This window comes from Camarhynchus parvulus, chromosome 7 (assembly GCF_901933205.1).
Source record: "Camarhynchus parvulus chromosome 7, STF_HiC, whole genome shotgun sequence".
In the NCBI taxonomy this organism is placed as follows: domain Eukaryota; kingdom Metazoa; phylum Chordata; class Aves; order Passeriformes; family Thraupidae; genus Camarhynchus; species Camarhynchus parvulus.
In genome coordinates, this window is record NC_044577.1 from 29,051,103 (window position 1) to 29,072,996 (window position 21,894).

Here is a 21,894-nt window from a genome sequence, read left to right on the forward strand (position 1 = left end):
GGTTTCTTCCAATTCAACAGGACTTCTGCTGATTAACAGCATCAGTGTTTTCAGATACTGCCAGCTACCGTGGTCTTGCTTGAAAAAGGTTGAGTATTTGGAAACTAAATGGCAGAAATATGAACAGAGCAATGCATACGGGTCTGAAAACAGATTAAGAGTTAAAGCCTTTGAAACAGTACATGATTTTTCCTCCTTAATGTGAAAATGATGGCTATCATCTGGTTTGTAAATTCATATCAGATGAACATCTTGGAACAGTTAGAGCTAAAGAACAGAAGATGTACAACTGAATAGAAGGGAAAAACTAAAACTACCCTCTAAAGATAAGGGAAGGGACTCACAAATACTTCATTAGATAAGGAAGGGATCCACAAAGACTTCATTAGATAGGCTGTGGTACTTGATGTTAGCTGGGGAGCAAGCCCTTCTACATTGGAGGAGTTTCTTCCCTCCAAATGGGGGCACCACAATATAAGAAAGATATTAAACTGTTAGAGAATATCCAAAGGAGGGCAACAAGGATGGTGAAGGGCCTTGAGGGGAAGCCATATGAGGAGCAGCTGAGGTCACTTGGTCTGTTCAGGCTGGAGAGGAGGAGGCTGAGGGGAGATCTCATCACAGTCTACAAGAGGGCATTGTGAGGGAAAGAGGAGGGGCAGACATTGATTTCTGCTTTGTGGTGACCAGTGACAGAACCCGAGGGAATGACATGAAACTGTGTCAGAGGGGCTTAGGCTGGATATTAGGAAAAGGCTCTTCTCCAGAGGGTGCTTGGGTTCTGGCAGCACCAAGCCTGTCAGAGCTCAAGAAGCACTTGGATGATGCTCTCAGGCACATGGTATGATCCCTGGGGTTGTCCTGTACAGGGCCAGCAGCTGCACTGTGATGAGCCCTGTGGGTCTCTTCCAACTTCAGGATATTCTATGATTCTATGAAATATGTCTCTTTAAAGTAATTTGGATGAAAGCTCTACACAACTCACTTCTGTGCTTATCCTTCAACAAAATTTTAGCTTTCTGACTTTGCATCTCTGTTGCCAGAACCCATTTCATCACTTCACATTAAGTGGAGGAATCAGGATACTTGAGAGCTTAATGGCACAGAGAAGAAGGATGGCTTGGGACTACATCCATCATAACAGGGCAAGCAGCAATAATTAGGGTTAAACTGCAGAAGTGTCAAGGTGGGAGAAAGCTGGAACCAGAGGCGTTGATGAAATGCTGTTGTTGGCAGTTTTATAATGCCTTTGTGGCATGTGATTGAAAATTACTGTGCTTTCTAATAATCAGTCCAGCTCAATTTAAAATGCCTTGTTTAAATAACCATTTTGGAAAGAGTCCCTACTGTTTTCTGCACTAGAAAACTTCAGGATTCCTAGCCTTAGGCATGCTTTTCCTGGCTGCCCAGGCATTTGAGGAAGGACTCACAATTGCTGCCAGGTCTCTCACCTCCCTCCCAGGCTGCTGGGCAGCACACACAACTCACCATCAAGCCCAAGAATACATTCACCAGGAGCTTAGCAGTGTTTTAGAGAGCTGGGCAAAAAAAAAAAAAAAAAAAAAAAAATAGGGCTGAATTATCAGCAGGAACAAATCCATGTATTTCCCCAGTTATCAACAGAGCAATGTTGATTTATACCAGCTGCAGATGTGACCTAGGTCACAACTCTCTGCTTCATCTCCCGTGCTGGGTGATGCTGGGAGGCCTTTTGCTGAAGTCTCATGGCTCAGGACCCCTCACTGAGCTGGGCCCCACATGTTCACTGAGGACTGTACATTTTACCCTCACATGCTCAGTGTGCTGAGCCTGTCCCACGGGGTCACAGCACGTCACAGCTGACATGCTGGCCAGTAATGGGAAGTGGCACTGTGCATCCGGGAGCAACAAAAGGAAAATGTTGAAAAAGTGAGTTTTTTCACATTTCCCAGTCTGTGATGTGTAAAGTCAGAGTGTGCCAGAATGCTGTGTCCAGAAAAGAGCTTCTTCTGCCCTCTTCATGCCAGCTTGCACTGGGGGAATCAAAAAGGCTTCTAAAGCAAATAAACTGGGAGCAGGGGACTTCCCCACTCTTAATCTTACTGTTTAGAAGTAAAAACAAAGGAGAAGCAAAGGGTGTTCTTCCTTCTCTCATCTACCCCTCAACCGCAGCCAGATCCATTTATAGTCTTGTGCAGCTCTTTCAGTCTGGTTGAAATAAGTGGATTTTCAGAGACAGGGTATTTCCCTTCCCTGCAGCATTGCTGGAGGAGTCTGTCCCTGCTTGTTACTGGAGAAATTTTATAGCCCTGCAAGTTGAGTCAACAGTCTTTACCCAAGTGTGGAAAAAAACACCCTTGTTCTTTTAGCCCTGGGATCCTCATCTCTCAGCCCTGGGTAATTTGGATTAGTTGTTACTCATGCAAACAGTGCCACTTTAGTTTAGTTTGATCTCATTTCCACCCAGAAAATAGTCTGGGGGCCTCAGAAGTGTGCTGAGAGCCTTCTACTCCCAACGAGCTCCTTCTATCACTACTCTGTAAAGTCAAACATCTCCTTTAAAATCAGAGCAAAAGCAGAGTCCCAGTGTTCCTGTGAGCCACAGTTATTGTGGCAAAAGCCTTCCAGAAATACGCTTTCAGATGCTGAGCAGAAGTAAAACTACCAAGGTCACCTCTGGCTTGATCTTGTCATGTGCTGCACATTCCTCATTTCTCTAAACTCTGGCAAGGGCATTAGCATCCCTTTAGGGGTGTGCTCTTGCTTGGAACAGTAAGCAGCTCTTCCAAAACCTGGTTGTGGGCTTGTCCCTGCCAGGTGAAGTTAATTGTGCTAAGGAAAACTTATTTTATCTCTTAAGCCTTGTCTGAACACACTTCAGGCAACAGCACTTGCTGGCTCCAGGACCTCAGGTGGCTCCTGGTGTCCCAGCACAGGCTGGGAGTGGAGTCACTGGGAGAGAGCTGGCACATTAATTAATAAGGCAAGGATGTGGTGCTTTATCAAGGAATACAGAGCTTTCTCTGCTTTCAGAAAACTTTCAACCAAGGTAAGGCACCTTCCTAGAAAACAAGCTGTGTTTTCCAAATGATGTAGAAATCCCTGGGGGAGTTTTTCCACCCTGCACCATGCAGAAGATCAGGTGGGATTATTACAGTGATCCCGCTGGCCTCAACATCTGTGAAAGTTTGCTGCAGCTCCTTTGAATAGTTACTCAGCTTAGTAAGGAGGTGACTTATTTTTTTTCCTGTTGGCATGTTATCAGAGGAGATCACATTAATTGTGTATTTATCTGGAATTATAGTTATGAATCTGCTCTAATAAGGCAGTAATTCATATCTTGAGTGATTTATGGCCTCAGCCTGCAAGCCCTCAGAATCCTTTGACTCCACTGGGATTTCCTAAGGCAAGGTCATTGCAGAATTGTGCTTCTTTTTGCTGCTGATACCCTGATGGTGTGGAACCAGCACCTTCATAGAGCCGCTTATTTGTTAGCATTTATACAAAACAAGCAGACCCAGAATAAATGCAATTTGTATACTATTTTCTTATTCACCTCATTTAACAGCTCCCAAAGTCCTCTACTACCATCCTCTGCTGGGGTACTTAGGTGGTTTGGGAGGAGTTTTAGGAGGCAATTCTTCTTCACTCTGGAACTTCTGCGGTTAAAATTCATTTAGCTCCAACAAAGGAGAGCAAAAAGGAGTGTTTATAGTCCCTGTGAAGTAATTTTAACCTAGGACTCAAAAGACAAAGACTGCTGTTGAATAGCAATGTTTATTTAGCATTTTAGCATTTAAATCTTTCTCTGTTTGGATGTGTCTTTCCTTTTGAACTGGAAGCATAAGTTTCACTGTTTGCCTGCAAAACTCTTTTTTTTTCATCTCACACCGAATCCCTAGAAAATCCTCAAATATTCTTGTAAATCTCAAAGATACTAAGGAGTTAGCCCCCCTTCCTCCCCATTTAGACCTTTGAAGGCTGGTGTGACTAGAATGATTTTGGAGTTATAGTTCAGAGTCGGAATAAAAAATGAAGGGAAGCGTTTTGCAATACCGTAGCTTGTACAATAACTAATTACTTATAGATTTTAGGTCACATTTGAAAAAGACAAATACTGAAATAAATGGATAATCACTTGGAGCTACCATTAACAGTTTGTTTAAGCACTTTGGGTTAAAATCAGCTCAGTGTCACAGCAGAGCAGCTGCTTGCATCAGTGCCTGGTTGTGCCAGTGCCTGTGAGAGCCAAACTGGATCCTCTGCAGGACCAGAAACACTTGGAGCTTGGGCTTGTGCACTGCACTGGGGGCTTGGTTGGGCCTTTGCTGGACCATGCTGGTGGGAAGAGTTAACCAAGCAAAACCTGACCAGTTCTGACATCAAGTGAGACAGAAAAAAGTCTTGGGGTTTTGAGGCCAGATGCTGCCCTCCACTGTGATGTTTAACAGAAAAAATGAGGAAATGTGCTGGCAGATTTGTGGTGATGTGATCTAAAACATCAGAAGACTTCAGAAGAGAGGGATGAAAATACAATTAGTGACCTATATATGATGGGATGAGTTTAAACTTTAGATGTAGCCTGCATGTGTATTAAAATTGTTACCTGTCTTTCATACGAATGTAATGCAGAAAACGAATTCCTTTATTGAATATTTTAATATGATGTCTTAAACTCATTAATTGCCTTTTTTACCTCTGCAGCTGGAATCATCAATAATTTTGCTAAGGAGGTGTGTTATGATGCATTCAGCATAAACTTCAGGCTTTGGAAACCTGGAGAGCTGGCTTTTAGCTGCTAAACATTTTGCTCCTCAGCTTCTCTCCCTTCCCATGGGGCTTGAGATGGGAAATCTCACTTCAGTTGCTTCTCTGTGAATTTTAGAAAATCCTTCTGGCCACACACATATCCCACAGTGTCTGGCTGTTCCCCATTCCTGCAGAGATGACATAAGGCTCAGTTTTCTTCCCAAAAGGAGAAAACTCTCAGCTTGGCACCAGATAGCCTCTCTGAAATGTTCATCTTCTTAGAAAGGTAGTGTCAGATACCTTGGAAGTGCTGGTTTAGGGCTCCAGAAAAGATTTGTGTCCTCAAGGGTCATTGCTAACTTACCTCATAAGTACCTGTGAGCCAGCAAGATGGGACAAAACTACCCAAAAGACCTCAATTCATCCCAAACATCTTCAGATCACGAGGAACAGTCAGGGACAGGGATGGGAGCATCTGGAAATAACATAATTCCTAAGGGAAAGTGTTCCATTTTAATTAATTGTATCCCTTTTATCCACGACAGCGTAATTGCATTTTGCTTAACTAAGTCTTTTTAATTGGTGCTGGGCATGAATGATAAGCAAAGCTGTGCCACTCCTTGTTAGCTGTCACAGGCAGCTCCTTTGGGGCAGGAAAGGATGGTTGGGGGACTTTGAAGCTTGGGTGGAACAGCTGGAGCTGGGCATTTGGGAGGGACAGGGTGTGGCCCCACAAACCAACCTACAAACCTCAGGGCCACCCTTTCTGTAGATGCAAAAGGATTTTTTGTTGCTCACCAACCATCCCGTGGTGACTTGTGGCACTCTTCCTGTCCCAGTGGACCTCCTCTTAGGCTGGAGAAGTGAACATGTGGGGCAGGAGTGCCCTCCAGACCTGCTGCACAGGGATCCCAGTGCTGAGCTTCAGGCTCCAAATGCCACTGCTGGCACTTGTGTCCTGTCCCCACAGGGGTGAGGCTGGGGATGAGCTGTGCAGCTGTCCCTCCTCTGCCCCTCCAAGGGGACACCTCTGCCATGCTGGCAAAATCTAATGGTTTGCCTTAAAAACTGTGTTTCTAGCTATTAAGGAGTGGGGAGCAAGACCTGTACAAGTGTCACAGCTGCCCAGCAGTCTCTAACAAACCATCAGGTATGAGGGGCTGCATCACAGAGACCTAAACCCACCAGCTCTTATTTTGCAAAATCTCTTTCTTGGATGACTGGTTGGCCCCTGTTGCAGTTACTGAGGACTGAAACCAGCTCAGCCTGCCTCATTCCCTCAAACCAAGCACCCCACTCTCAGGTTTTTGTCTCACTGTGTGTGCTGTCAGCTGTTCCACAGGATAAAACACGTTTTAATCCTTTCCTGTGACACAGGTGGGACATCACAGGCACCCTCTGGATGCATCTCCAGGCCTTTGTGGCCACCACTGCCCTCCCGCTCATGGGATCATAGAGTCATGGAATGTTCTGACTTGGAAAAGACCTTAAAGGTCATCTAATTTCAAATCCCTGGGCAGGGACAACTTTTACTTGACCAGGATGTTCAAAGCCCCATCCAATATGGCCTTGAACACTTCCAGGGATGGGGCATCCACGGCTGCTGTGGGCAGCCTGTGCCGGTGCCTCACCACCCTCACTATAAAGAAGTATATATATAAAGTAAAGAATATATATATATATATAATATATAAAAATATATATAATATATAAATATATAAAAAGTATATATATATATATAGATATATATAAGTATATATATATATAAAGTTAGGAATTATATATATACTATATATATAAAGTAAAGAATTTTCCCCTGACAGATTATCTACACCTAATCTCTTTCAGTTTAAGGCTATTTCCCCTTGTCCTATCACTACACGCCCTTGACAGAAATCGCTCTCCAGCTCTCCTGCAGGTATTCGGAAGGTGCTCTCAGAGCTTTCTCTTCTCCAGACTGAACAGCCCCGACTCTCTCAGCGTGTCTTAGGAGAGGTGCTCCAGCCCTCTGAGCACCTTCGCAGCCCCTCTGGCTCGCTCCAGCCGGTCGATGTCGCTCCTGTGCCGGGGTCTGAGGGCAGCGGAGCCGAGAGGGATGCGCAGGATCCCCGCTGTCCGCGGGGGAAGGCAGCGGGGGCGCGGGGCAGGGGCAGCCTCGGGGCCGATGCCGGGGCTCTCCGCGGCGGCCCTTGAGCTCCCCTTAGTGCCGGCAAGGAGCATTTGAGAGCGGCGGCTCCGCGGCGGGGACGGGCCGGGTGCCGGGAGGCGCCCGCGGCTCAGCCCGCAGGTCCCGCCGCATCCCGCCGGGATGGGCCCGGCGCTTGTCCTTGCAGGGACACCTTTATTTACCCAAATTGCATCAATCGCGTGGGATACAGGAAAGCCCAGTTCAATATTTTCTCCCTAATATCTACAGGTGTGTGTGTATAATTTTATTTCTTTATCTATTCAAGCATTTATTTATTTATTTATTTATTTATCCATTTATTTATCTATTTTTATTTATATTTAACACCAGCTGATAGCTTATTCATGCTTTGCTGTATTTTTTTATTTGTCATAATTTCGCTTTACTGGGCCATCTAACATCTAAAGGCATGGAAAGCTTAGCTTTATACACCAGGTAAGTAAGGGGTATTGCTACTGGAGCCAGGTTAGGAAATACTGACAGAGAAGGCAAGGGACTTAGCTAAGGTCAAAAACAAGTGCTAAAGCAGGGTAGTATGGCACCTAGATCCCAGGCACTTATTTTTGCTCTTTAATGTGTGACCAGCATAGTTTCTGAACAATGTTTGTATTTGCATGCCAGAGAGATCATCTGAGGATTTCTGAGCATCTGCTGTCTTGGGTGTATGCACTTCTCTGGGGGTTTTAAGCTCAGGTTTACAACTGTAGCATGATGAAGATGGACTATCCAGTTCAGCTGCAGTAAGTGCAGGCTTCTGCACACTGATCCTATTCTCTTACTGCACTAAGCTAACGTGGACCATCCCGTCCCCTGTGGACTTAGAGGTCACACACGTGTGAGCTCCTGCAGATGAGCTGATGTCAGGTAGCTGGAAAAGCTGTGAACTGGCTTACATGCCCGAGCTTCAATTGTTTTGTGACAGCTGGGATGTTTCAGGTTACCTGTGGGTCTTGCAACTGTTATTGATTTGTGAAAAATTCAACTTTCTTTGTCAATATTTCTGTGACCTGGTAAAGAGGCACAGAAGCACAGCCTGATGGAATTGGGTTTGCATCATGAAGAGGAGCTCCATGGAAAGCAGAGGCAGCAGCAGCTCCCAGGACAGACTCGATGTCCCATCAAGCACACTCCACCCCAACATCCTCGTTGTGGCTGCAGTTATTTTCACCCCAGCTGCGCTTGCTACAGTCCGTAATTGAAATTTCACTCCCTGTGCAACTCACATCATCAAGCCAAATTTGTCCGGTACCTTTGGAAGATTAAACAAACAAACAAACAAACAAACAAAAAACTGTTGGATGGGATGGGAGAGAGAGGAATATGCCTTTTTTCCTAAAGAGAGCCCTGTGGACAGTGGGTGTGTGTTGGGTTGTGTGGTTGTCTTGCTGGAAATCAAGCATTTGGGCACAGTTCAAACAGCACTTGACATGCAGCTCACCCCAAGAGAAACGAGGAGATCTCTGGCTGCTGGGGCAGGTGGCCTTGCTGTGGTGCTTTCTGTGCGTGTGTAAGCCCCATGGCAGGCCTGGGGGGGTGTGTGGACTCACCTGCTGGGGCTGTGAAGAAGGAGACGGCCCGGCTGAACCCCAGCATGCGGCAGACGACGCCGGCCTCGCGCGTGGACCAGCCGTCGTCACAGATGGTTCCCCAGGAGCCTCCGTGGAAGATTTCCACACGGCCCCTCCTGCCTCCTCCCACGATTCGCACATAATTACCAGGCCCAGCTGAGAATTCAAAGAAAATAACTCTATGGGTCATACAGGCATAAGGAAAAAGGCACTGACAGACAGAAGCAGTGACCACCAAACCAGAGGGATGTTGCCATCTCCAGGGTGGGACCAGAGGTTACTGGTGGCTCAAATCCAAACAATTCAAGAGCCCTCCTGCATTTTGGGACACCAGGCTGCAGCTCAGAGCACAGACTCCTTGGCTCTGTTAGCTGTGCTGCAGGTTAACCAGCATGAGCAGAGGGGTAGTTTGGTCCTGATCTCAGGTAGCTCTGATACCAGAAGGCAAGTGAGAGAAGAAGTAAAATCCAGTACCTTCTCCTTTTTCACCTTTGCTCCCTTTCAGTCCTGGGGAACCTGTTTCAAATTAGAAAAGCAAACATTTGACAGTTGCTTGTGGAAAAATATCTGGTTATTATCTAGTTCTGAATACTTGTCTGAGTAAGAAATGTCCAGACTCCTCCCCTTGTAGAAAATGAACACCCTGAAGTGACCAAGGGTATGTAAAAGAAACATGGCAGGAAAAGTAGGATAACATACAGCAAAATATTCCCAATGTGCGACCCAAGAAAAGGGCCACTTTCAAAATCCCATATATTCATTCACTTATGGGAAATGCATACATTCCCACTGTTACCTGTAAAATGACTCCTCTGATAGGCTTTGGGATCTCCAGAAGCAGGCATGGTATCTTGCAGGAAGTACTACAGGAAAGTAGTTGCAGGAAGTACTTGCAGGAAGACCTCCATCCTGAGATTTGATCTCCAGGGAGAGCAGAAAGGTGCTCCCAACAGCCCTCCACATTTCTGTAGACCATCTTGGTCTTGAGGGTAGGGGTGTTTGAAAAAACCCATTGGGCTCTTTCCCCAAAGCTACCTCCAGAAGGCACTCACTGCTGTCTCCTTCTGGGGACCAGGAGATGACATGCACCCAGAGCATGGAGCCAGCTCAGTTACACTCCTTCCATCTTCCAGCTGCAAAGCTCCAGAGGAGGAGTGCATGGAGGAGCCCCACACAGAACCTAGTTTATTTTATTTCTGAGGATTCTGTGTGAACAATTAAAAGACAAAAGTATCGGGAGCACTGTTTGCTTCCCATGGGCTGTTGTAACAACTGTTTGGTTTTTTTCTTTTTTTTTTTTTTACTACAAATCTTATGTTTTTTTGAAACATTCTGTGACTGGAAGGGAGGAGGGTTAAGGATGGAGAGTAGCTGTAGTGTTGGCCCTTTTGAACAACTTTTGTGTCCTACAGTTAGCAAGGTGTAGTTAAATAGCCTCGCTGTTGTGTGTTTCCAATAGCTTCACTATTGCATGTTCCTGAGTGTTTACATGGGATTTATCCCAGGCACAGGGTGTCTCTGGTGTCTCTGAACAAAGCAAAGAGGAACATAGGAACCTGGGCTGCTCCAGTTTTCTGTGAAATCAGGGATTTGAGAAAATCTAATGCCTCTGTGTACTTGCATGTACACCTCCCAGGGTGTACAGCTGACACCCTGCACATTCCTTTGCTAGGAAGGCTGATCTGTCTGTTGAGTTCCTGCAAATCCGCTCTGAAGGCACACCCCAGAGCAGCTTATGTTGGTCTGTGATCTGCAGTCCCAAACCCAAATGTGCTGCCAGCTCCACAGACCCTGTGGCAAAGAGCCTTACCAGTATATCCAGTCTCTCCCTTGGCTCCTTTTAGTCCTGGTTCTCCTTTCAGGCCCTTGGGGCCATAATCCCCCTTGGCTCCTTTTTGACCAACTGGGCCTGGGGTGCCTGGGTGGAAAGCAAAAATCATTGCCTTAGTCCCTTCCCAGGGAAAGGACATGGCAAACCTTTCACATTGATGCAGAACAGTGGAAAGTGGCACCTGAAGTTCTTTGTATCATCATCTCTGTATCAGAATAAATCATGCTGTAAGAGTTTACCTGCTGGGCCCTGGTCTCCCTTTGCTCCCTTTTGCCCTGGAGGTCCTAAGATCATAAAAAACAAACAAACAAAAAAACATTTATGAGACTGATGTTTATACATTTACAAAAGCTTATGCAAATTAGTATTTACAATTGATTTTAACTCGTGTAGTTTTGGTGTCTACACTGTAAGCATCTATTTCTGAATCAGGTGTTTTATTTCACATCATACTCAGCGCAGATCATGTCAATCAAGAAAATACAGGCAGTGGAGAAACATCTTCTCCTGAAGTTCATAAACTGCTTCTTCGTGCATTTTCAATTTATACAAAAATTCAGGCACCATCACCCCTCACACACATTACAGATGGCAGAACCAACACTCTGGTGAGCAGTCAGCCCCAGCAGCCTGGCAGGGCCCCAGGAGTGCCATGGTATCCTGGGATGCATTGGGGGTCCAAGAAGAAAACTCAAGAGGTCTGCTCTTGGTGGTGCAGTTCCCTTTGTGGTGTCTGCATGATGTGTGTTTTTGACCCAAAACCTGCTTTATTCTCCTTTACCTGCTATTCCTTGTTCTCCCTGTGCACCTTTGAGTCCAGCAATGCCTTGTGCTCCTAAAATCAAAGAGAAATCAGTAAGGATGAACCCATCAAACAAGTGAGGCCAGAGTAGGAGGGCAGTGAGTTGTAGGTTTGAGCAGGGCTGTACCTGGGCTACCCTTGGGGCCCTGATCCCCCTTCTCCCCTTTCTGCCCAGGTCTGCCTTCAGGGCCAGGACTTCCAGGAGGTCCAAGTTGTCCAGTTGCACCTTGAGGTTGAGTGAAAGTAGCACAGAATGAAATGTCACACAACACAAGAAGGAGATCAAAAGACAGCTCAATCACCAGCCCTTGCACACTGAGCTGAGCCTGTGAAGGCAAAACAAACACTGGCTGTCTCCAAATTGCAATTTCTGGCAGTGCTAATCTTAGCAATGCAGTCAGGGGTGATCTGGAGTGAAGGGCTGCATGGAATCAGGTCCTGGCTGACTGCCAGCCTTGAAATGCACAATTTCTTCCCAAAAGAGCAGCCAATTTCTGCCCTTGTGTGTGCACAGGTGTCAGGAAGGAGGCCATGGCCCTTCTTTCCCTCTCAGTCTCCTGCACAGTGAGTGGGGCCCACAAGAGACAGCCAAGGCTGCTGGATGAGTTTGGATGACATTGAAACATTGGCACGGTTTCTTCATCTAATCATCATCTTCTCTCACCCATGCTGGGATCTAGACCATCTGCAGCTTTCCTTGTCATGAAACACCACATTAAAGAGATCAGAATTATGCTTCCACAAGAAATGGCACCTTCTGCACAGCTTACCTGCCTCTCCTTTCGGCCCAGCAGGTCCAGGCTTCCCGGGGCTCCCTGCAATGACACCCTGGCATCAGTGCAGAGCAGCCCCTCAGTGGGGCAGCCCTGCACCCTCTCCCACTGCGCCCTCTGTGCACTTACCCTGGTCACCTGGCATTCCTGGGAATCCAGGCTCACCCTTAGGACCCATGGGTCCTGGGAACCCGTGGTCTCCCTTCTCGCCCATGTCACCTTTCTGTCCTTGGGGACCTATCAAACAGCACAGCACACACGTGTAAATGAAAAAAAACCCCAGATTTGTTGTCTCTGCAGCCTGTGGAGAACCTCTGTCTGGCCACACCAGCAGCAGGGTTTGGCCTCACACCTGCATTTGCCATTCAGTGATGTTGTCACCATAAAGCTGGAGGAGGATAGAGCTGGCCTGTCTGATCCACCTCTGGCTCTGTCAGCCTCCCTGGCCAGATGTTTGTCTGGCCTGCTGTTAAAGGCTTGCAGTGGTGCCATGACAACTCTCCAATCTATTCCCCAAACTATCCCTCCTACTGGAATGTTTTCTCCTCTAGTTAAATGTCCCTAACTGCATCTGAGTGCTTCCCTTCTGCTAGATACAGTGGAGATACAGAGCAGCACATTCCACTCCTGTTCTTCTAGAGAGTTCTGTCATCTCCCCTTAACATTGTCTTCTCTGAACGGGTGATCAGCATGCTCCAAAAGAGCTGAATTACTTGAAAGTGCCTCATTTGAAGACTTCTCCTTCATCTTTCTACTCTAGAATTATCCCAAAGTCCTTGCCTTTTGGTATTCCTCCTACAACCACCCTTCTCCTGAAGCATCTTGTGCTAATGAGAGCATTGGGGGCATTCAGGAGCTGATGGAAGATCTGAGGAAGCTCTTATCAACCTGTCCAGCTGTCCTCCCTGCTCTGCACCACACACATCACCTGCTTTCTTTTCCTCTCCTGCTTTCAGCCCATGTGAGACCGCTGAGGAACAGCTATCCATAATTCATGCTACATGGGAGAAACACATTGCATAGCTCTGCTCCTTCAGGTGTACAAAACCAGGCTTATGTAACACGCTCATAAAGCTCTCAGAAAGAGGTTCCACTAAAATGAGGATTAACATCCACATGCTTGTGCATTTAAATTATATTGTATTATTTTATACCATATAAATCCTACTGCAAACATCACTGCTTTAATCTAGGGTAGGCTGATAATTGAATATCTGTGGCTTTCATTAGACAAAGGTCACTCTGTAAAGAGACTTCTGTGGTGCAGAATCAACATTTTGCATGGCCTCTTCCCCCAGCCCTCCTTTGGGAGATTTGCTGAAGCCTGACATGAAATTAAACCCCTTCAGATCAGGTCAAGTGTCCTGTTTATCCAGCTCCCTCACTGACTGGCAAACCACGCTCAGGGCTGCTTGGATTTTTATGAATACTGACCAATGAAAACTTCTTCTGGTGTTTTATGTAGAATGAGTTTAATAAGAAATATGTGTGAGAACATTAAAAATATTAAGACAGTGGAGAAGTCTTACCTGCAATCCCCATCTCTCCTTTTTCTCCTTTCATTCCTGGATGACCACTTGGGCCAGCAGGACCAGGAGCTCCTTTGCTCCCCTTCTCCCCCTGGGGTCCATCTGTGCCTGCAAGGACAACACCACTTTTCTGATGCTTCCTGGGGTGCCACTGTAGTCAGTGCCAGCAGCAGGACACCCACCACAGCTGTGAGCCTGAGCCAAACTCCACTCTCTGTGCACTTGAGAGTGGTGCTGGTGACAGTGGGAAATTGGCCCACAGTGACTGTTGCACACTGACTTTTAAAATAAGATTTTTTTCCCAGCTAAGTTTTGTTTTTGCTCACATTAGCTTTCCATAGGCTTATTTCCTTCAGCTCCAATGACATTCTTACTCACTTACACCTTGGCTGAGGACAAGATTGCTCATAAAATCATCCATAAAGCCACTTTATGCTCATCCACAGAAGTAATTCAGGTGTCAAAAAAGCCTTACCTCGGTCTCCCTTTGTCCCTGGTGGTCCCCGTAACCCTGGGATGTAAAATACATATCTCAGCTGACACACATCATCTATTCACAGTAATGGCTAAGAAGAAGAGACAAATTTTTTAATCATCCTTTGCTCACATGATTTCAGTCACCAGTGAGGCCAATCTTCAGCTAGCAGGGACCAGAACAATCACTTGAGTAAAGTCCTTGGAGCTCAGCTGAGTGCTCAGCTGGGCAGGGGCCAGCTTGTCTTCCTGCCAAGCCCAGCTCATGGGGATCACTGGGGAGATCTTTCACAAAAATGCACTGAGCAATTGGGCTCTGATGTGTAATAACACTGCTTGGCAGGAGGTGCTCTTTCAACGTCCTAAGTGCAGCCAGGAACATATGAAAACACAATTTTTAACTTTTTTTTTTCCTTCAGTAAATCTCATCAGTGTAGCCAAGAAGTAGGGATGGATATGTTACAGACCCAAACTAACAAGGGTTGCATCTTAGATCATCATCACAGGATCATGGAAACTGTTGCCTGGCCCAACCTCTGCTCAAAGGGGAGCCAGCATTAGATCAGGACCTGCTGCATCCTCACAGTCTGGAGATATTTACCTCCTCTGGCAGGGGTGGTTCTACCCAAACCCCCAGGCACCCAGGGCAGCAGCTTGTGCATGGCTGTAGAGGGCAGAACTTGCACCCAGCTCGTTCCTGAGTCTGTGACGATGCTTTCCTAGGGACAGGGTGGACATTGACCTCTGTGGGAGCACTTGGGCTAGCCCAGGCTCCTGGAGGATCAGTGAAAAGGTACAGCAGGTCCCCTCATGACCATTGGGTATCTGCACACTGGGTAGGGTCTGGGGACTGAAATCCCAAATCCCCACTTAAGGTCTCTTAGATGAAATAAAGAAGAGGGAAAAGAGGAGAAGTTGTGGCTCAGTTACCAACATACCTGGTACACCAGGATCTCCTTTGCGTCCAGGAGGCCCTGAAATAAATATTTAATGGGTATTTTTCAGTAGTCAGCAGTCAGTGAGGAATGGCAGAGTCAGCAGAATGGCATTGAGGTGTGGGCTGGAGACACAACCCTTCTGGAGGGCACCTAGAGTCCAAACCTACAAGTCACAGGAGGGAAGAGGAGCCCAGAGCTGCATGTGCAGCTGCAAGGGGATCTGGGGGCTTGCACAGGGCATTGCTCCAGCTCCCTGGTCTGGAGTGACTCCCATCCTGGGCATGGGGACATCACCAACTGACAGGGAGATTGAATCTTACCCTAGTTAAACTAAACTGGGTTTTCAGCCCTGCTAGTGATGCAGAGGAGCCAGGTCCCCACTGCAGGGTCAGCACGGAAAGCCATACCTGCAACCAGGGTGATGTTGCTCATCCTCATCATCAGGTTTGCATTGTTGCTTTTAATTATGGTGATTTCCTCCTCTAAGGTTCTCCTCCAGTTTTCTTCTCGTCCCATGAGAAAGTCCTTCCAGGTGGAGCTTCTCGACAAGGCCAGATGGCTGGCAGGGTAGCGCTGCAGAATCTCTTCTGTATAGGAGGCATTTTGTTCTTGAAGTTCCAATATCTCTCTCTGCATCTTAAACACTGAGGAAACAAAAAGCCCATGCAGTGAATATTCGCTGCCCGCTCTGGCTGGAAAATGGGTGTTTGGCAGAGCAGCTCCCCAGCACCTGGGGGGGACAGGGGGGGATAAAGACCACCCCTGTTTGACCCGGGGAGGTGGCGTTCATGTGCCAGCCCCTGCTGCAGCCAGGGGTGCAGCTGGGAGTGCTTTTGCAAATGCAAAGCGCACACACGGGCGGGGGAATCGCTCCTGCAGCCGCTGCTCTGCCCGGCCGTGTTGGAGGAGCCTCTCGCTCCCTCGCAGGTTTCAGACCTGTGTGCTCATTCCTGCTTGCTCCCAGGATCACCCAGCAGAGCTCTCCTTTGATGCCTAGCCCATGGAGAGGCTGTGGTGTTACCTTTGTACATCAGCAGCCCCTGGCCGGCCGTCAGCAGCAGCAGGTAGATGCTCAGGGCTGTCCGAGTGCAGCATGTGGATGCCTTTTTCTGGCTCCGAGGCTCTGAAACCAAGAGAGGAAGGGTAGACACTCTCCCACATTTCTGCCCTACAGGCTCTGCATGCTTGCAGCCTCTCCAGGCCTGGCCACAGCACTTTCCAGAGGTGTGGAGCTGCAAGGTCCCAGTGTGGGATCAGGACACGCTGCCTTCCTCTGCCCCAGGCTTTGCACTGCAATCCGCTTGGCCATCCTTTCCTTTGCTAATTTAACCAGCTCAGCTTCATCAAGACTTAATCCAGCCTATATCAGAGTCAGTGTGGTGGTTTCCCCCTTTCTGCACTAATAAACTCCCTATTTCCATCAAAGCAATCCCTTCTCCATCCTGAGCACTGCATACGTGTGATTCCAACAGTGATGCACGTATGCATCAAAACAAATGAAAAATCAATAATAAACTGAACTGCAGAACAAATTGAAACAAGTCATAAGATGTAAAATCAATCATTACCAGCAAGTGTAAAGGAAATAAATGGCTTTGTTGAATTTTGGCCTTCAGGGAGAAAAAAAGAATTTCAGAAGCATTGGTAACTACGTCAGACATTCAGTAAGTTACCCTCAATTGAGGTCTTTATTTTTTTTCAAAGTAATGTAATCAGGAGTTTAAAGTCTTAGTATTAAAATAGTACAATATTTTAATTGGTTTTACAATAGAATGGCTTAGTCAGCAATGAAGCTTTTATATTCAGCTGAAAATTCATAAACTTGCATTTTTTTATTGAGTTTGGTGATTTTAGTATCTTAACTATTACACATGAAAGTCTTACTCAAAAAAATTATACATTTTCTAAGACAGGAAAAGAACTGATTTTTTTTTGGATGCTCAGCATCAGCTTTTTGCTAGAAAGGATAGCTTGACATACTTCTACTTTTAAATGAGTTAATTTACTAGCAAAATCACTGCAAAAAGCATTTAATATTTCATTTTTATATGTTGTTTTAGACCAGATAAAATCCATATAAATCCATTGAACAGAAAGAAATCTTACCACTTATCTGAAAGGTTGTGATAGCAGGTGAGGCAAACCCAATCTTTTCTGAAATACTGAAAGAGTTCATATCACTCGAATTTCTGTCTTCCCCGTATTTGTCTGTAATTCTCATGACAAATTTCTTGTGGCTATCCTAAAGCCATGGACAATAAAGAACTGGAGGTACTTCCTTTCTTCCTCCTGATTTGATATGCTTTCTGATATGCATTTCCTATCTGCTCAGCTTTTATAGACTGCTGAGAACTCTGATGTGGTAATTTGAACAGTTCCTCAAAAAATCCCACAGCTGAGATGCTGAGCTGCTCTCATGTGCTCAATTGGAGTCCAGAGAGCCTTGGGAAGGATCCTGAAAGATCTTCAACCTGGAGCTATTCAGCATCTCTGCATTGTGGCAGAGTTAGGCATGAGATGGACATTTTGTTTCTAACACAAGTAAACCTCCTCAGGTAGCCAAAAAGATTCCATGTTCAATGTTGGCTTGGCCATCACTCTCCTGGGAGGGGAGGCTGAGGACTTGGTCACAGTGAAACTCACAGTAATGTGCACCACGGTGACCCCTCAGCGGCTGTGTGTGACTCAAGTGCAAGGAGGGAAAGGATTCAGGAGGATCCTAAAGACAAGTGAATGATGGTGGGATGGGGGATGCTGAAACCCAAAGGGATTTGGGATGATATGGAGAAGAGGCACTTGCAGCCTCCTTGAAAAGATCTCTCCAGCTCCTGCTTCTTCCCTGATGAGCTTTTCACACCCACAGACACAATTCCTACTTCTTCACCATTTCATTGCCCTCATCGTGCCAAACTCCCCCTGGCATTTGGCATTCTGCCATGTCCACTTGTGCTGGGTTTGACTTTTGCAAAGCAAAGTGACTCACCCAGGCCCACAGGCAGGAGCTGTTGGTAGGAGCTGGGCAAAGCCCTCCTCATCCACGCTGCCAGCACCACGTCCTGCCCTCTCTGAGGAGCAAGGCAGTCACTGTCACACCTCCTGGTCCTGGGCTGCAGCTCTGGGTCCATCCCGGGGGCTGGGTCCATCCCTGGGGCTGTGTCTGCCCCTGGCTCCTCACGGCTCTGCTTGGCCATGGAATGAAGTGTGGTAGAACTTCAGGTAGGGCTGAGCTGGAGATCCACACCCTGACAGTGCAGAGTGAAGCCCTCTGTTCTGCACCTGAGGTACAAATCTCTGAAAGACTTAAACCACAAATACTTGGGGATTTTTGAATCAGCTTCTGTGTTCTCCTTTCAAATGTGCTTGTGCAGCTGTGACCTGGTTTGTCCCCAAGAGGGAGGAAGAGGAATCCTCCATTTTTAAACGTCCTGCTACACTCTGTGTAGGAATTGGGATAATTTGCTTCCTTGTGAAGGTCTCAGATATCCCCTTGAGTTAGGGAGGCTCTAGAGGTTACCACCAATCAACTGAGCCACAGTAAATGCCTGTGCATCCTCTCCCATCATGGCATCACCTCCTCGTGGGAGTAAGAACTCATATCCAGCCCATTTCTGGTGGTTCTGGTGGTTCAGCTGACCACTCTGCACAAGCCTGGAGCCATCTACTCTTGCTGGATGATGAGCTGGGAATGACTGTGCTTGTGCTGCCAAGTGGATGTTTATAGGGATGGATGTGATTCAGGTGCATGCAGAGAGCAGATTTACAGTAGAGAGGCTTTTAATAATACTTCTAGTGGAACCCATTTTATTTCAAAGTATTAAAAATAAGCTGGCAGATGTAGTTCTCAAAAGCCTGCCTAAAGACAAAAGGTGCAATGAGATCTTTGTGCCCTCCTTCCCTGAGAAAGGAGCTCAGGGATAAGTTTGCACATGATTCATGGTCATGCTGTGGCCATGCCACTCTCAGTGGCCCAGTTGGCATGGGTGTAAAAACAGGGGTACATTCCATTAATTTGACAGCCCTGAACTGCAGTGTTTGGGGTTTTGAAGTCCAACCCTCCACTTTTGGGGGAAAGTCATGAGCTGCATTTGCCTACCCAGCTGGCCAAACCTTCCTATCTATTTGATGCAGCCTCATGCAGCTCTGCAAGCTGCCACATTCTCATTGCTCAGCTGGGCATTTAGCTGCCTGGGAGGTTGTGGTGCCTTCCTATCTGGATGTCAGCCTCTGCAAACAGGCAGCAGATTTCCCATGAGGTGCTGAGGGTCTGGGCCACGCCCTGGTGCCAGAGATGTGTCCCAACATGCTGGCTCAGCCTCTGTGTGTGCTCCCGTCCTGCTTTCTGCTGCCTTTCATTTCTCACTGCACCATCACTAACTGCAGAAATAGGTCGACTCTGATTTTGCAATCAGGAAAGGAAAAAAGAAAAGAAACTGCTGATTCAGTGCAGTGTCCCTATGTTGATGTTTTGCTGAAGCAATGGGGTTATTTATAGAATAACAGATTATGGGACATTATGGGACACGTATGCTGGGCCCCCAGCTTACCCTTCAGGCTGTCTGTGAGAAAGCCCTGGTCCCTCTCCTCCTGCTGCTCATCCTGCCTCCCCTGACACTCAAGGAAGAGCTTGTAGTCCTCCAGCTCATCCCTTTCCTTCCTACATTCATACAGGAGGTGCTCCTCATGTTCTCACTCTAAGCGTGCACCAACATGTGAACCAAGTTTTATAAACTGACCACAGCTGCCTCAAAGTCACAGGCCTGGGGGAGCTGCTGGTGCTGGGAAAAGGAAGTGGCCTGGAAGTGGCTGATGGAGCAAAAAAGTCCCTGGCCATGCCCACCACCTTTCTCATCTTCCATCACTGTTGTCCTCTGCAGGCATTTGCCACCACCAAGAGCTCATGGCAAAGCAAAAGGATGCAACAGCAAACTCCAGCCTGGCAATAGCTGAACACATCAACAGCCTCCCAGCAGTGATTCTGCCAGGGAGCTTGGGCAGACTTCAGCCTCCTCAGGATAGCCATTTATCCTGAAAAAACTGAAGTTGTGGTTCTTTAGAGACTTTTTTTTTTGATCTGCGTGAGAAGATATCCTAGCTCAGAGGTGTTTCTCCATTTACCCACAAGATGGTAATTTTTCCAAACTCATCTATTTGATTGCAGACTGCCTTAGGCATAAAGATGCAGCATTCAGGAGGCTTTCACTCCTCTCCAAGGAAGTGTATGGATAAACAGGCCCAGCATTCAGTAGGTTGGTGCAGGAACCTTCAGAATTTCTGCTGTTGCCTCTACACTGAAGTGAGGGCTGCAGCCAGGAAAGGTGACAGTCTGCCTCTTATCTTGATACCTGCACCCACGTTTCTGCAGATGAGTTTCAAAACATCACAAAGTAATCCTGCCACAGACCACATTGTTCTCCCACAGAAAAAAGCAAGTAACTGTGGTTTGACCTGTGACACATCCCATGCATGTCCACCACAAAGCCAGCAATGACCAGAGCTGTACAACTGCCTCATCACACCTTGCTAGTAGACTAGCTTGGTTCTTTTTTTCCTATTTTACCTGTTTTTTCAGTCTTTTGTCTTTTTGCAATGAACAAGGTCGATGAATTTTGACATACCAGTTCTTGTGGTGGATTTACTCCAGCCATCAGCCAAACAGCCACCCAAATCTTGTCTCAGTCCTCTTTTGCAAAGGATGGGGAGAAAATGGAAGGTGAGAAGACTTGTGAGTTGATATAATGACAGTGTAACAGGGAAAGCAAAAGATGCATTTGCAAGCAAAGCAGAAAGAGGAACTCATTCTCTACTTCCAATGAGCAGGCAGATTGGCAACTGCTTTTGGGAATCGGGGCCTCAGCATGCATGATGGCTTTTTGGGCTGACAAATACACAAACCACAAACCTCTGCCCTTCCTCCTTCCTCCCTGAACTTCTAATCTCTGAGGTTGACATCATACAGTGCAGAACATCCCTGGGCTTGGGTTGGGTCACAACCCTGGCTGTGTCCCTTCCCAATCTCTTGCCCAACCCCAGCCTGCTCCCAGGCTCAGTTTTGTACAAGCTCTGCCCACCAATAGCCAAAAAACATCCATGTTAGCAACAAAACATCTGTGTTAGCAACACTGGCTTAGCCCCAGACCTGAGCCACAACACCACACTGTGTTAGGCTGCTGAGGAGAGTGATTCCTCCATCCCTGTCAGACCCAGCAGAGCTCTCACTGTGACGGTGTTTATGCTAAAATGCCTTGTTCTCCCCGAGGAAGGAGCAAGGACTCTGATGCCCATGAACATCAGGAGGCACTGCTGAATCCAGGGGATGCCAAGGCAGCTTGTGGGTGATCTGCCCACCAGTAGATCACAGAGGTGCCAGATCTGGGATCTCCCTTGTGAGTGTCCCACGGACTGAAAAACTTCCCCTGAAAAAAAGTGTATACAGCTCTAAGGGCAAGAAATGGTGCATTAAATGGAGATTTTCTGTGCAGAGGAGAGGCTGAGGCCAGCACACAAGTTCCAATTCCAGGGCATTAAAACAAACCTTGAGTCTGGACCCACATGGAAGCAGAGGCCTCGTTGTGAAGCTCCCCACATCCCTGCACAGCCAGACCTGTGCTCGGGGGGTCTGGCTGCTGCAGTAGCACCTGGGTTCTTCTGGGACTGTGGAGAAGCACTTGTGCTAAAGCAATAAAACCCCCAGCACTGCCTGGCTGACATTTCTCCTTTCTAGCTTGATGTGTTGCTTGGCTTTGTTGTAGAGATTGAAAACAGATTTTCTTTCCCTTCTGTGAGTTATGTTAATTTGTGTTTCATCAGAACTTGCCTCTTCTCCTCCTTTCCTTTTTTTCCCTCCTTTAGGCTGGATCCAGCTGCACCATGAATTCAAGGAACCACCTGCAAAATATTTTAATGACTTCAACCTGCTCTTTGAGGTGAATTAATACCAGGGCAGCCTCTGCAGCACAGTGAAATAGTCAGGCTTGGCTAAGCAGGCCACCCTCAAAGCTGAAAAATATGTTTTGCAAGGTTGATATGCCTGACAGAAAAGTTTGTTTTCAAGGTCCTTGTGCAT

At 46.9% G+C, this 21,894-nt stretch overlaps 1 protein-coding gene across 1 annotated transcript; it reads right to left on the reverse strand.

Annotated features, from left to right (window-relative positions):
* Nucleotides 1–8,034: 8,034 nt before the first annotated feature.
* Nucleotides 8,035–17,052, reverse strand: MARCO (macrophage receptor with collagenous structure). The gene is made up of 15 exons (XM_030952639.1): nucleotides 16,938–17,052; nucleotides 15,853–15,954; nucleotides 15,239–15,475; nucleotides 14,832–14,867; nucleotides 13,895–13,930; nucleotides 13,420–13,527; nucleotides 12,020–12,127; nucleotides 11,888–11,932; nucleotides 11,245–11,343; nucleotides 11,097–11,150; nucleotides 10,555–10,599; nucleotides 10,295–10,402; nucleotides 8,959–9,000; nucleotides 8,464–8,640; nucleotides 8,035–8,165 (listed from the first exon to the last, which is right to left on the reverse strand). The coding sequence occupies exons 1-15, from the start codon at nucleotides 17,050–17,052 to the stop codon at nucleotides 8,035–8,037; spliced, it is 1,443 nt and encodes a 480-aa protein (XP_030808499.1).
* Nucleotides 17,053–21,894: the final 4,842 nt, after the last annotated feature.

Coding starts and splice junctions, on each gene's coding strand:
- MARCO (XM_030952639.1), bottom strand. CDS start 17,052: ATGAGAATTACAGACAAATACGGGGAAGACAGAAATTCGAGTGATATG. Junction 10,600..11,096: donor GGGAGAACAAGGAATAGCAG/GTAAAGGAGAAT, acceptor TTATGATCTTAG/GACCTCCAGGGCAAAAGGGA. Junction 10,403..10,554: donor GGGAGACCAGGGCCCAGCAG/GTAAACTCTTAC, acceptor CTTTCCACCCAG/GCACCCCAGGCCCAGTTGGT.